The sequence below is a fragment of the Myotis nattereri genome (genome assembly GCF_964212035.1).
Source record: "Myotis nattereri genome assembly, chromosome: 16".
Classification (NCBI taxonomy): Eukaryota; Metazoa; Chordata; class Mammalia; order Chiroptera; family Vespertilionidae; genus Myotis; species Myotis nattereri.
In genome coordinates this window covers 28,013,201-28,027,944 of record NC_138091.1, presented here as the reverse complement: position 1 = coordinate 28,027,944, position 14,744 = coordinate 28,013,201, and the positions used below count along the sequence as shown (strand labels likewise).

At 35.2% G+C, this 14,744-nt stretch overlaps 1 protein-coding gene across 6 annotated transcripts in view; it reads left to right on the top strand.

The window, feature by feature from the left end:
- Positions 1-14,744, top strand: part of RHOT1 (ras homolog family member T1) — a 57,531-nt gene that overhangs the window by 38,430 nt on the left and 4,357 nt on the right. For 2 of the 6 annotated variants that reach the window (XM_081110661.1, XM_081110660.1), the window contains exons 17-20: positions 1,285-1,404; positions 2,686-2,888; positions 3,919-4,014; positions 5,549-5,671. In XM_081110661.1, the coding sequence (XP_080966787.1) occupies positions 1,285-1,404; positions 2,686-2,888; positions 3,919-4,014; positions 5,549-5,671 (542 nt within the window). The remainder of the gene's footprint in view (positions 1-1,284; positions 1,405-2,685; positions 2,889-3,918; positions 4,015-5,548; positions 5,672-14,744) is intronic. The other 4 variants (XM_081110657.1, XM_081110656.1, XM_081110658.1 and 1 more) reach the window with 3 other exon arrangements.

Below are 14,744 nucleotides of genomic sequence, written 5' to 3'. Positions count from 1 at the left end.
ATTTGTGTGTTTAATTGTATGTTATACTACAATAAGAGTAAAAATGTTAACTCTACTTTTTCTTGCCCTTTTATTTAAAAAAATTATCCTCTACTGTTAATTAGAAATTAATATGAAAATCTTAGTGCAGGTGCTTGATAGTGTATCTGTAATCAGAATTTTTATCTATTTAGCAGGGAAGGAGTGTACTTAACAAATGTGTGAGCCTAAGAAAAATGAATGAAAGAAGGGTATAACTGAAAAGATACTATGAAATGCAGTAGAAAGAGATTATATGTTCTCTTTTGACCCAGTCAGATTTCATTTTGAACACTGGTTGACCATTGATTAGCTGTGTTACCTCAGGCAAGTCGCTTACTCTCTCTGAGCCTCAGTTTCTCAAGTTAGCTAATATGAGAAACTGCTAACAGGTTCTTCCAGACAAATGATCACTTGAATTTTACTCTTTATGATAAAAGGTTTTTGTCAGTTTCTTATTAAACCTTATTTATCTTCTATTCTTTACCTACTGTGTACTCAGTAAATATTGCTGACTGTTAATTTTCCTGTTTTTATTCTTACAGTATTTATAAATTAGCATCTTTCACGTCTGAATATTCATGTTATAATAGAGTTTTATTTGGAATATATTGAGTCACTTCTGACTCTACACTTCCCCTTTCTTCTCCTCAACAAAGAGGCACTATCTTATATAACTCAGTCCTGAATTTTACTTTGTTGAATTATTATCATATCATAGATGAGATATTTCTTTAGAAGTTTTATAGTTAACATTGTAATACTTTAAACAATAAAATAAAATTTTTAAAAAAGTGTAGGCAATAAAGTAGAACAAGTGGAGCATTGTGTGAAAAGTTCTTTGCTTTGTGTTTTTGATTGGTAGGGAGAAAAGGTAGTATGGTAGAATGAAAATAGACTTTGAATCATATCTGTGTTGAAATTTTGGTGTAATGATTTGTTAGATGTGTTATTTTAAGCAGTTGACTTAATCTCATAGCCTGTCATCTTATCTATAGAATGTCGAGAACGTAGGTAAAGGGTCTGCCCACTACACTTTAGTCACTCAGTAAATGTTAGCCTTTGTAAATCCTAATCACCATTTTTAATTCACAAAATCAGAAAATACTTACCTGCACTTCCCACTTCTAAAAATGGTCTGAAAATTTATGCTTAACTAGTATCTTTTAATTAGAAAGTTAAGTTAAACAAATAGTAAAACATCATGACTTTAATTATTCATTGATACTATATTTATGTTTTTCATTATTTTTTTCTTTTTACAAGATGCATGATATCTCAGAATCGGAGTTTCTAACTGAGGCTGAGATCTTTTGTGACGTTGTATGCCTCGTATATGATGTCAGTAATCCCAAATCCTTTGAATACTGTGCCAGGATTTTTAAGGTTTGTTGCTCTTTTGGTGTATAACTAAATTTAACTTTATATGGAGTTTAGTGGAATTGTAATGTGGTGTTTTCTAACCAAGAAAATCATTTGTGGGGCTTTTAAAAAGTATATACATCTGTTTCCTGTCCCTAAAGGTTCTGGTTTTGTTCTGAGGTGGTAAGGTCCCAGACATCTGTATTTTAAAAAATGTTTTTTCCCATGCATGACTCTGATGTGCATTCCTGGGTAAGACCCCCTGTATTAATGGAAGGTCTTCTTGGCTGTTAGGGATGCCCATGGATTGTATATTGCCAGGTCCATCATGAATAATAATAGAATAAGGGGGAAAACCAGAGGCTTGAAAAGTTATTAGTCACTTTGAGATTTTAATAAGATTTAATTCCTTTGTACATAAAACTGTATGTACAAAGGAATTTATTCTAGCATTATTTTTAACTAGAGGCCCAGTGCAAGATCGGGGCCAGGGAGGGACCACAGGAGGGCTCCAGAGCATGTCTGGCCCGTCTCAGTCCTACTCGGCCAGACCCCAGCAGCAAGCTCACTTACTGGTTGGGGCATCTGCCCCCTGGTGGTCAGTGCACATCATAGCGACTGGCCAACTAGTCGACTGTCTGCCCCCAGTGGTCAGTGCATGTCATAGCAGGCAGTTGAGCAGCTTTAGCATATCATTAACATATTACACTTTGGTTGGTTGAATGAACGACTGGATGACTGGACACTTAGCTTATTAGGCTTTTATTATATAGGATAGCAAAAAACTAGAAATAATTCAGGTGTCTAAGAATAGGAGAGGATACTTTACCAAATTAAGATAAAATAATCCAGTGGTCTATTAAACAGCCATTAAAAACAATGGTTTTGAATTCTGAAAACATGGGAGATTCTGTATAATATATTTTTAAATGTTTATATCCAGCATGACGGCCACTATATATATAAACATGTAGTATATAAATGCATGTGCTTAATTAAGGACTGAAGGTAATACGAAAAAAGAAAATGGTGTGCTTTAGGATTGAGGACTTTATATAGATTTCTTTTTATTTCAAAATATCATGTCTTTTTCATAAAAAAATTTTTCAAATTCGATGAATCTGAAGAAGCATTACAGGTTTATATTGCTACCAGCATTAGAAAAGTGGCCCTGGTAGTGTTACAGGACTGGCCTGGACCGCGGTTGTTGCTTTGCTATCCAGAGAAAAATTGTAGTACACATTTAATTAAATAGAGTAATTTTTGAACTTGTCACAGATTTTTGTTTCATTTCTTATTCCACAGCAACACTTTATGGACAGCAGAATACCTTGCTTAATCATAGCTGCAAAGTCAGACCTGCATGAAGTTAAACAAGAATATAGTATTTCACCTGCTGATTTCTGCAGGAAACACAAAATGCCTCCACCACAAGCCTTCACTTGCAATACCACTGAGGCACCCAGCAAAGATATCTTTGTTAAGTTGACAACAATGGCCATGTACCCGTAAGTACTTACTCTGCCATCATTTTCATGTTGCATGGTTCATAACGACATTGCATGCCATTATTAGCCATGAGAGTGGAACCTTTGTCCATAGAAGTTGTTCAGCAACAGAAAGAGATTATAATGAGAAGGTACAAATTTGAGAAAACGCAAGTTTGGTTTGGGTGCCATAATAAATTTATATAAACAGTGCTGACAGTATTGGTATAGATTTGAACATGCTATAACTATCTTGATAGGGTAGTATAATAAAACTAAGCTCCCCACCCAGCATTAGAAAAGCAACAGTCTTACTGCAATGAAGTGGGGTTAGCACATGTTGTTTTATGCTTGTAAGGTATTTCCATATGAACAAAAAGTTCATTTTTTTATTTTTCTGTTGATTAATTGATCTTGCGTATGTGAAGGATCTAAAATCTTTTATGTAATTAAATTATGGGTATATTTGAGTTCAGGATATGATGTCTTTTTTAAGTGCTGTAAAAAGTAGTTGTAATTGGAATTCCTGCTATATAAATGTTTTACATTGTGTTATACCACAAGTTTTATGTACATTTATTGTATAGCTATACATGCATATGCACAAGCACATAACTGTGGTCATCTTCATAGTTTACTAACTGCCTTAAAATTGCATGGTTCTTAATGGCATTCTCCTCGAGCACTATGTATAAATTCTGTTTTGTAACAAGATAGTTTTCAGGCAGTGCGTTTCTCGGGACTTCATAGTTTATTCTATTTATAATTATGTTATTCTCTAAATTATTATTCTTATGAAAACTATGGTATGAAATAGAGTAATCAACATTGCTATAAACTGAGTTTTTTCCGAAAGTTGTTCATTTGTTACAGATTTTTCAAGTCAAAATTAACTTTACTGCTATTTCATTAACTAATTAATACTTGCTTTAAAATGCAGTAAACCCTTGCAGTTCTATTTATGTTGGAAGACAAGGCATTTCTATTACTATAAGATAAGCACAGCCTTATTTATGTTTTACCTTTAAAACTCTCATGTATGTATCTACAGAGAGGATCATTACAGAGACAGACTCTCCCGAGACACGGGCAACACTGATAGAATAGAGAATTTGAGAAAAGTCTGGGTCTTTCTAAAAACTGCTTTGTAAGTTACTTTTTCTTTATGGCTTCTGTGGGATTTTGTTGACATTTTCTTATAGATGAGCAAGTCTCCTTTCTTGCCATAATTAACATTCAGTAATTATCCAGAAACGCACTGCTTGGTCAGGCTTACTGCCTAACTGTGTATTATGGTGTCCTTTGTTTACTGTGTAAATGCACTATTTTAATCTTGTAAATAACTGCAACTGTGTTTTTAGATCTGTACCTTTTAATATTTTACTGCACTTTGTGTGTATGTGTGTGTGTGTATGATAAATGTACATACTTGGACACTTGTTTATATGGTTAATCCCAACTCCTTCTCATGAAGCATCTCCCTGTTGCTAAGCATACTTTGCACCCCTCCTTTTTGGTGGGTGGAGCCGGTGTATGTTGAACAGTCGGACTCAGTTTATAAAATAAAAGATGGATTCCAGTATGACAGCTGGCAGTGACTTAGTAGCAGTGATATGTTCATCATCACAAGTCAAGTTTTAAATTAATTTTTGTTTTTCTTCATGTTGGGAATTAGGCATTATTGGGATGCTGCTAAATCTCCACAACCATGCCACTGTGCCCTGTGGTCTCATCCGATCTCACAAGCTAAGCCATCTCAGATTGGGCCAGTCCTTTGACTGAGAAGCCTTGCAAAAAACGTTCAGGTGTTACAGGAAGTGATGGCATTGGTTCATCAGGTGGCGCTCTTCTGTGGGGGTTCTGCACCAGTACCTCTTCAGGGTAGTGTGATTCAGGCTTTGTGTGTCTGAGTGGCTCTGACCACTGAGCAGTCATTGGAGACCCTACTTTGGTTGTTAGGGCGGAGGTGAAATGGGTTGCCCCATGTGCCTGTGCCAACTAGTACAACTCCACTCAACCAGAAAGGAGTCAGAAAGCCTCCCTAAATTTCATATCTAATACCAGTTGGATCATTGTTGGTTTTTACATCCTTACCCAGAGTTTCATAGTAGCAGATGAAATTAACCCTCTATTTTGTTCAAAATGCAGCTCTTTGATTTCCTTTGGGAATCAAAGTGCTTGATATTTCAAAGATGATGTTCATATCTCCTCGGGGTTTGAATATACTCGTCTTTTGATCTTTGTGTGTATTTGTCACTCTTCTTCTTCCTGGTTTTCAGGCATGTGTGTATGCTGAGGGAAGAGGAGGAGGAGGAGGGAATGGTTATTTAAATGTTAGTAAATTTTGTCTATTTGGTGGGTGCTATGGCTTACTCAGTTTTTCTTTTTATTAATTTAGATGAGGGTGCCAGCTATTGCTGTGCATATTTATTCCACTAAAACTCCTGTAATAATAATTCCATCTCCCTTGTCCTTAGATTTTCTATAGGGAGGGAGGAGGGAGCCAAAGCTGTTTACTGTATTTTTTATATATGTGGAATTCTGCACAACTTTAGCATGCCCCACACTATCCTTTTCCTTAGTGTTGCTTATGCCTAATTTTTTTTTAACTTGGCACACCCTGACTTGTGCCATATTTGTAAGTAAGAACTCAACTCCTGTCCTTCTGTGTGTTTTCGCAGCCATGCCCGGTTACGCTGTATGTGCACCTGCAACAGGTGTACATTTTGCATCTGTCAGAACTTCCTCAACTCAGAGTTGCTGCAATCTATAAAGAACAAAATCTTCACTGCAATTCTTAACAGGTTCTTAACTTTATTTACTGGGTACCAGGCATTCTGTTAAAATACAAAAGGAAAAAGTGGATAACTATTTATTACACTTATACTTACTTACAAAGACAATGAGCTGACTGATGCCCAGCTAACTTCCATTAAAATTCTCACTGTGGTTACAGTATTTAGATTTGGAATCATTCTTAGTAATGTCTCTAAATTCATAGATATATGTAGGAGACTATAAAATTTTGGGTTTTTTTTTCATATTAGAGGATAATATGTATAAGGAGATTAAAAGCTTTTGGCTGAGAGTTGTAGAAATAAATTGGGACATTCGTAGTAAGGAAAAGACACGTTGATCCCAAGTGTTATAATGTATTTAGTGTACATTCAAATAATACAACTTATTAAACCCATACCAATGTGAACAATATCTTGGGTTTGAACAAATTATCTATTTTAAGTGCCTGGAATGTTTATTTGAAAGAGCATCATTTCTGGAAATGAGGATAGTAACCAACTTTAAGGATTTAAAGGAATATGGAAAAGAAAAAGAGATCTATAGTACTAGTTTTTGAGGTCTTTATAAATGAGTCCAAAACATGACATATGCCTAGAAAGTAATATGCTTTGAAAAATGAAAGAAAAATAGGATATATATACCTTCCCTCAAAGCAATGAATTTGGGGGGGTATATTCTTATTCTGGTCATGCTACCTTTGTTCAGATTTATTTTACATTTTGTGAGCATTTAAGAGCCTATGTAATATTAATTTATATCTAATGTTAAATTTTTATGTGTCTAAGGATGAATTAGGATTTTAAACTCATTCAAATGTCATTGGGAACTGGCCTTGATTAAGACAGATGATCAAGCTCAGTAGACTTGGATGAGAAATGGGTCAGTTAATTTGTTTACCATTGGACTTTTGCTGAGGGCTAGGCTCTGACTGTACCAGATGAGCAGGATAGTTTGTGTCTACCAGCAATATAGTAGGTGTGGCTATGAAACAGGGAGACTGTAGCTTATGTGAGCCAGAAACGGACTTTGAAATCTTTCTAAATGAGCTTTGGGGAGGCTTTGAGCACTGGCAGCTCTGAGTAAGAATGCAGCCATCTCAGGTGCCTGCTTTGAAGGGATCCCCACACCCATTTGGTGGTCAAGTTCTGCCTCTGTCCCGTGAATGGCACCTCCTAAAGTAGCAGTGCAGATTCTCTCATTGCGCCTGTCTCAGGAACTGCAGGCTAGTTCAAACCTCAACGTTCAGGAGCTCTGATTTGGACATGGTAGAGATGGAAGGGATTCTAACGTTCTTCTGGCCTAACCTCCCATTAGAATGCCTTTCTGCAAGTCTTCCTGAGAGCATGCTGTTTGTCTGCTGGTGGCTTTCCTCATTGGAGAAGGCTTTTTGATTTTTATTTTATTTCGTTTTTAACTAAAATGATTTCCCTATAACTTTCTTTCCTTTAGTTTTAGTTCTGCCCTTTAGAACAACATACGACTATTCTACTCCCTCTTCAACATAGCAATCCTTCAGACATTTGAAGACGACCATCATGTCTCCCCTAATTTTCTCTTCTCCAGGTAGAACATCCCCATTTCTTTCAGCCTTTTCTTAAATTAGATGGTTTAGTGACTTCATCATTCCTGGTTGTCCTCATCTCAAAGCCCCTTAGGTTTTTAGAGTACCTCTTAAAAGGTGCCGCTGAGAATGGGGACCAGTGCTCCAGGTGTGACCTGACTAGTCCAGAACAGTGGTCAGACATGTTCCATGGTTAAGACAGCACCTGTCTACTGCATGAGTTAACGTTTTAGCAGCCCCATCCCACTGTTGATGCATTTTAATCTTGGGGTTCATTGAAATCAGATTTTTTTTTCATGTGAAGTACTATTAAGGCAGTGTCCACTCCTCTCTAATTGTGTATTTGCCATTTTAAATTGACTCTTTGAATCTAATTGCAGGTACATTTGTATCTCTATTAAATGTCATATTCTTTTTTATCCATTTGTTCTAGCTCAGTCATTTCAAACATTATTTTGTCATTTGTCCCACTATATATCTCTCTCAACATTGTGTTACTTGCAAATTTTGTAGATATGTCTTCTTTATCTTTCCAGTTGTTGATAAAAAATAATATCCAATACCCAGAGATTGGAGAGAGCGCAAAAAAAAAAAAAAAAAAGCATGCAAGCCCTATAGCACTCCACTAGAGGACTCTTCTCAGCGACATAGGTTCAGAATTCTTGGAGAAAGATTATTTTGTCAGTTAAAAATATTTTATTATCCAGTCTATAGTTTATCTTATTATCTTATGAGAGAGTTCATGGAGGGCTTTTTAAAAATAAACATATACTCTCTACCACATTCCTCTCATCTACCAGCATGGTAATTCCATCTAAATAGGAAGTGACATCTATTTGGTGTTTTATTCTTGGTGAACCTACCTTGGCACCTAGTCATTGCTGATCACAAACCATCTATTTTATTTATTCGACAAATCCTTGATTGTCCAGAATTGCAGATTAATTTATTATCTGCACCTTTATGACAATTTTATTCTTAGATCAGCTTCCAAATGAAATAGGTTGGGTGTGCATTATTGGATAAGCTTACTCATAGTATATTATTCTATATAGTGATCCTTGAGCAGAAATCAGTACACTTTTTCATATTTATTTATAAGAAATAATTTAATGGTGATGTTGCAATACATCACTGATACCTGATAATCAAGAATGAAAGGAATGGAAAAGAAGAGGAGGGAAACCTTTAAAGAACTCCTTCCTGATCCCTGATAGTATTTCAATTTATTTCATAGAAATTTAAAAGTTGTATATTAAAGTTTCTTCTGGTTTACAAAAGGATGTAAGTAAAGTTGGTGGGAGTAGAGGCCCAAATTAAGTGCCTACAGGATCTAGATAGAAAATGTAAATGAATGAAGGTGACCAAGTTTAAAAAATAAGAGAGGTGGGACTATGACAGGCTTGTCTAAAAGAGGCCCCCACAGCTCAGCTCTGGACTTTTGTTATTGGTGTTGCCAGGTGTTCTGATTCTATGAGACTAGAAATCAGGGTTTTTATGTGAAGTTTTCTGTTATTTAAATAGCAAATTTTAAAAGTACAAATCAGAAAAAACAAAACCTGTTTACAGGCCACCAATTTGCAACCTCAGTCTTAAGATATGACTTACAGTTGTAAAAATGTAGGTATACACACAACAAAGTACACCTAAGAAATGAAAATGTCTCTTAACCCTCCTTCCCCTTCCCCATTTTACTCCTTTCTCGTGTAAAATTTGAAAAAGTTGCAGGGCGATGGGGTGAGAATGGAATCACCTTATCCTAGTATTTCTCAGGTTTTGGCATCTTAGGTGGTTGGTCACCATTAGTTTGCCAGGTGAGGTATATCTTAATGTTACATAATGATTAATTGAATACAAGTCATTTAAGAACTTTTCACTGTAATTTAGTAAGAATTCTCACTCAATACTAACTCTTAAGTCTTTGGTTTTATAAATCTGCCATGCCTAGTTTTTTATTTGAAACTTTAAAAGAGCAGTTTTAAATTTTTGATTTAAGCAAAAAGTTTCATCAAATTTCTGCAAAAAAATTGATAGACAAATATTGGTACATATAGGTTGATCTCAAATTAGCACAGTTTTATTGTGCATATAAAAATTTCGATCCCTGAACTAGAAATAACTTCCAGAGATAACGCATGTTTGAGACCACATACTCCCTTTATCTCAAACTCCTCTCTTTTATTTATTTTAATACTTAATTTAAGTACCTGCTTTGGATAGGATCTGCTGTGAGCCTGGGCAAAATAATAAGAAGAAGATAATGGACCTACCCTTAAGAACCTTTCTAAATATTATGTTGTTCAAAATTTTTTTCTTACACTTTGGTTATATTTTCAGTGACCATAGTCCCATGCCAAAAAAGGAAGTGCTAGAACCTCACCATGAGAGGATTTAAGCCTATTAATTATTTTATACTTACACAAGTTTAATAGATTCATTTCTGAAATTGTCCATCTTTTCCCTAGCTATGTGTTTTTGACCAGTAAAGATTGTCTTTTTTGGACTTTATTAACTGGCAGTACAGATTTTAAGTAGAAAATAGTAATGAAAATTTTTTCCCAATTTAATTGAATGTATAGTGATTTCAACATGTGAGACAAGTGTTAAACTATGTGTTTGACATGTAACTTTGGTAATTACAGGCTCACCCTTCAGGTCTGGATAAGTTTATGTTTTTCTTTATAATAATTTATAATTAACTAGAATTATTTTGATTTAAATACATTTGGAGCATAATTAATGTGGTCAGATTATTTTAATCTTTGGTAATGCTTTCATATCAGTGTAAATCATGTTACTGAGGGAAAATATCTTTTGATTACATTTTTATTTTTAAATACCTTTTTAATGTGAAAGTATTAAATGATTATGTAGGGGTGAGCTTGGTTGTTGGTTTGAACTACCCAGGATTTTAGTTTATTATTTATTATTCTGACTTCAGACACTCCTACTTTGTATGAAGATGTTACTATACTGTGGAGTGCTCTGAACTTGAAGGTGTCCCTTCCTTTAGGTGTTCATTTTCATTTGTTTGTCGGTGCCATTGAGTCATTTTTTACCTCCTCTCCGTCTCTTTCCCAGCCAGTTTCTGTCTGTACCCATTCGTCCTACCCTGTAATTCAACTAAAGTGGTTTATTTACAGTTTATTATTTTGTGAGATTTTCTTTGATATTTACTTTGGATTTAGGATTTCTTTTATTCCATTTTATTATTTGCACTAGCCATCTAAATTATTTGTTCATGTTACTTCTTTTTTTTAAGTATATTTTTATTGATTTCAGAAAGGAAGGGAGAGGGAGAGATGGAAACATCAATGATGAGAGAGGATCATCGATCGGCTGCCTCCTGCACGCCCCCTTCTGGGGATCGAGCCCGCAACCCAGGCATGTGCCCTTGACTGGAATCGAACCAGGGACCCTTCATTCCACAGGCCAACACTCTATTCACTGAGTCAAACCAGCTAGGCTCATGTTACTTCTTAAGCTCAGTAGCAGCATTTTACTTTAGCAACCACGTGGATAGTTCACACTATTTCCAGAGACTCAAAGATATGATGGACAGTCATATCCATTGTATTTTTTGCCCTATTTTTTAATGTATTTTTAAAATTGGATGTATATGACACTTAAGCCATTCATAATGACTTACTTCATTTGCCCATATTGCTTTAATAATCACCTAATTTCAATTTCCTCTTTTACATAATTTTAAATTATGTTATTTAATGTAAGAGCCCTCCATTTTTAAGAAATAATTTTACTTTTGTCATACCAAAATTAACTACCTTTTCATAGGATTGCTTTATGAAGAGGATAGGTTCCTAGAAATCTTAAAGTTGTAGAGATTCTGTTGGGACTGTAAGAATTCTTAGGATATTATGTTATAGTAACATATTGTATGAAAGGAAGTCTGTCCTGCATTTAGTTTTATATGAAACTTCCATATTCCTTTATATGAAAGTCCTTACAAGGCTTTTCTTTGGATTTGGATACTTATCATAGTTTAAAATGATACAGGAAATCATGTTGTAGATTCTCATTAAATAAGCTGCTGCTGCATATAATTTAAAATATTTTGCCATTTGGTTAATATATTAAAGAGCACACAAGGTGGAGTTTGCCTGTACTAATCTTTAAGTATCAGTAGTTATCATATATATTATGTTTCCCATGGCATATTCCCATGTACCTATGATCATCTAAATTTTTATTCTAATGCTTGGTAAAGCATTTTTTTTTGACATTGATGCACACCTATGTCCTTTTCCAAAGTGTGTTACTATTTAGGCATGCTCAGTTAACAGTTTTCTTAGGGCTTTTGTGTTGTAACTCATCTTTGTTGGATAAATACTGTTATTTTGATTTTTAACCTATTTTGAGAAATATCTTATTAGAATATTCATGCCTACTAATTCAGTCAGGAAAATTGTCATTATTAAAATTATTATTAACAATACAAGCATTTTTATTAGAAATAAATATTTTTTTTAAATATATTTTATTGATTTTTTACAGAGAGGAAGGGAGAGAGATAGAGAGTTAGAAACATCGATGAGAGAGAGAAACATCGATCAGCTGCCTCCTGCACATCTCCTACTGGGGATGTGCCCGCAACCAAGGTACATGCCCTTGACCGGAATCGAACCTGGGACCTTTCAGTCCGCAGGCTGACGCTCTATCCACTGAGCCAAACCGGTTTCGGCAGAAATAAATATTTAAAAAATGCTTCACCAGGAAGAAGCATTGAAAGGAATAAAAGCAGGGAGGTTTGGAATTTTTTTTATGTGACTTATTAAAAACAGAAAACTTAATTATAGTTTTGGTGACCTCAATACAGTTGTTAACTTGGGTTAGGTAATTGAAATAGCAAAAAGCTATATATGATACGTATGAGCCCTAGTAACTTTAGGTTACATGCATGACCATTATATAGGCTGTTTCAAAGTATTAACTTAAAACTCCATACCTGAGATACATAGATGGATAGAATTATAAAATTAGAAGATCATTCACATTAGTGCATTTGTACACCTCTGAGTTGTGTTTGGAAAGGATAAAATGATGAGTGACAAAAATTAAAAATAGGAAATTCAAATTTGTTTCTGACAAGCTTCAGGGGAGGCTTGATAAAAAGTCTGGTTAGAACTACTCTTCCTACAGTCTCTTGGCTTTGTTGCTTTTCAGTATGTTCTACTCTACTGTTCTGTCCTCTGCATAATAGTTTGCAACCCAAGACATGGTTAATCAATATCTGGATCTCACTGAATTCTCCCCCTTCCTCACATTCTAATTTTTGCAGATTTTTAGATCTCTTTAATATAGTTTCCATATCCCAGATATATAAAGTCCTGTGACACATAAAAAAATTAAACATATCCTATGAGAGTAGCTAAAATGGGTTTAATGCCATTGAACCCTTTGGGATTTGATTATTTTAAGTTTCTAAATATTGCAATTGATAACAGTTCCTTTTATTATTTGTTCAATACATTTAACCCATAAAGATTTTGAGTCTTGTTCTTATATTCACCATAAATTGCAGAGTTAATCAAAAGCATCTTGTATGCCTGCTTTAAGGCATTCTGTGCAGAGGTACTTGGGAATTTTGGTCACTCTGTCTTATGCCTGGTGTGACTCTTCACAAAGAGAATTCTTTTTCTTTTTTTTTCACCCGAGGATATTTTTTCCATTGATCTTTTAGAGAGAGTGGAAGAGAGAGGGAAAAACAGAGAGAAACATCAACGTGAGAGAAACCCATCAATTGGTTGCCTCCTGTCCATGCCCCAACCAGGGCCCGGGCCAGAGAAGAGCCTTCAACCAAGGTGCATGCCCTTGTCTGGAATCGAACCCAGGACCCTTGGTCCACTGAGCCAAACCTAGGCTCAGTGCCACAAAGAAAATTCTTAATTTAACTCTTTATTGCCTGAATTTTGAAACATTTTCTTCTCTCTGCCTTATTAAGTAGCAGCCTTAATAATACCCAAGCCCATTAGCTCAGGTACAGACACATAACCCAATGTAATAAAAATGGAGAACAGAGAAAAAAGAAATACCCAAGCCCAAATATAGTGATTGGCTCCCACATCTGTGTCAGAAAGTGTTTGTCATCTGATGGACATATGTGCCTTCAGCACTTCTCAGACACAAAGCCAGCATCCACCTACGAACTTGAAAGCTCTGATAAGCTTCAAATGATTGATTAAGGTTATATTTCAGCAGTTAGTCATCATTTCTTATGTTCTAAAGAGATACTGCTGAACTAAATGATCTTATGCCAAATAGAGTAGGAAAATGTAATGATTCTGGCATAGCAATAGATTTTTTTTTTTAAAGAACCTTCATACACACACTTGCACACACACATTTTTTAACCCTGTAATATTCATCTTGGGAAACTATCCTAAATATAGAGAGAAATCTTATGTAGAAAGTTATTCATCACTTTACTTATAGTCACCAGTAAATCGAGAATAGCCACCATTAAGATAATAGAATACAATGTAGCTATTTAAAATTATGTTTCTATAATATATGGAAAAGTCCTTACATAATAGTTTTTTTTAAAGGATATAACATTATATAAACTATACACATTGTGTTTGCAGCTGTGTAAGAAATACATAGAGCCTGGCTTGCATGGCCCAGTGGTTGAGTCTCCATCTATGAATCAGGAGGTCACGGTCCGATTCCCAGACAGGGCATATGCCCAGGTTGCAGGCTCGATCCCCAGTGTGGGGTGTGCTGGAGGCAGCCGATCAATGATTCTCTCTCATCATTGATGTTTCTCTCTCTCCCTCTCCCATCCTCTCTGAAATCAATAAAAAAATATTTTTTAAAAAAAGAAATACATAGAAAAAGTCTAAAAAGAAATGCCCCAAATTTTAATTAGTTGCCTAGGACTCCATGGTCGGCAAACTGCGGCTCGAGAGCTACATGCGGCTCTTTGGCCCCTTGAGTGTGGCTCTTCCTAAGCCTTAAGAGTACCCTAATTAAGTTAATAACAATGTACCTACCTATATAGTTTGAGTTTAAAAAATTTGGCTCTCAAAAGAAATTTCAGTTGTTGTACTGTTGATATTTGGCTCTGTTGACTAATGAGTTTGCTAACCACTGCCTTAGGTGATAGGACTGTCGTTGATTTTTTTCCCTACTTTATTTTGCACATATCTTACAATGAGCATATATTACCTTTTTAATACTAAAATACTTTAAGAATCCCTAACTGGTTTGGCTCAGTGGATAGAGTGTCGGCCTGCGGACTGAAGGGTCCGGGGTTCGATTCCGGTCAAGGGCATGTACCTTGGCTGCAGGCACATCCCCAGTAGGAGGTGTGCAAGAGGCAGCTGATCGATGTTTCTCTCTCATCGATGTTTCTAACTCTCTATCCCTCTCCCTTCCTCTCTGTAAAAAATCAATAAAATATATTAAAAAATAAAATAAAATATTTTAAGAAGAAAGAAAAAGTATGCAATAAGATATGATATATTATAATTCTAAGTTGATATTTTATGTGAGTC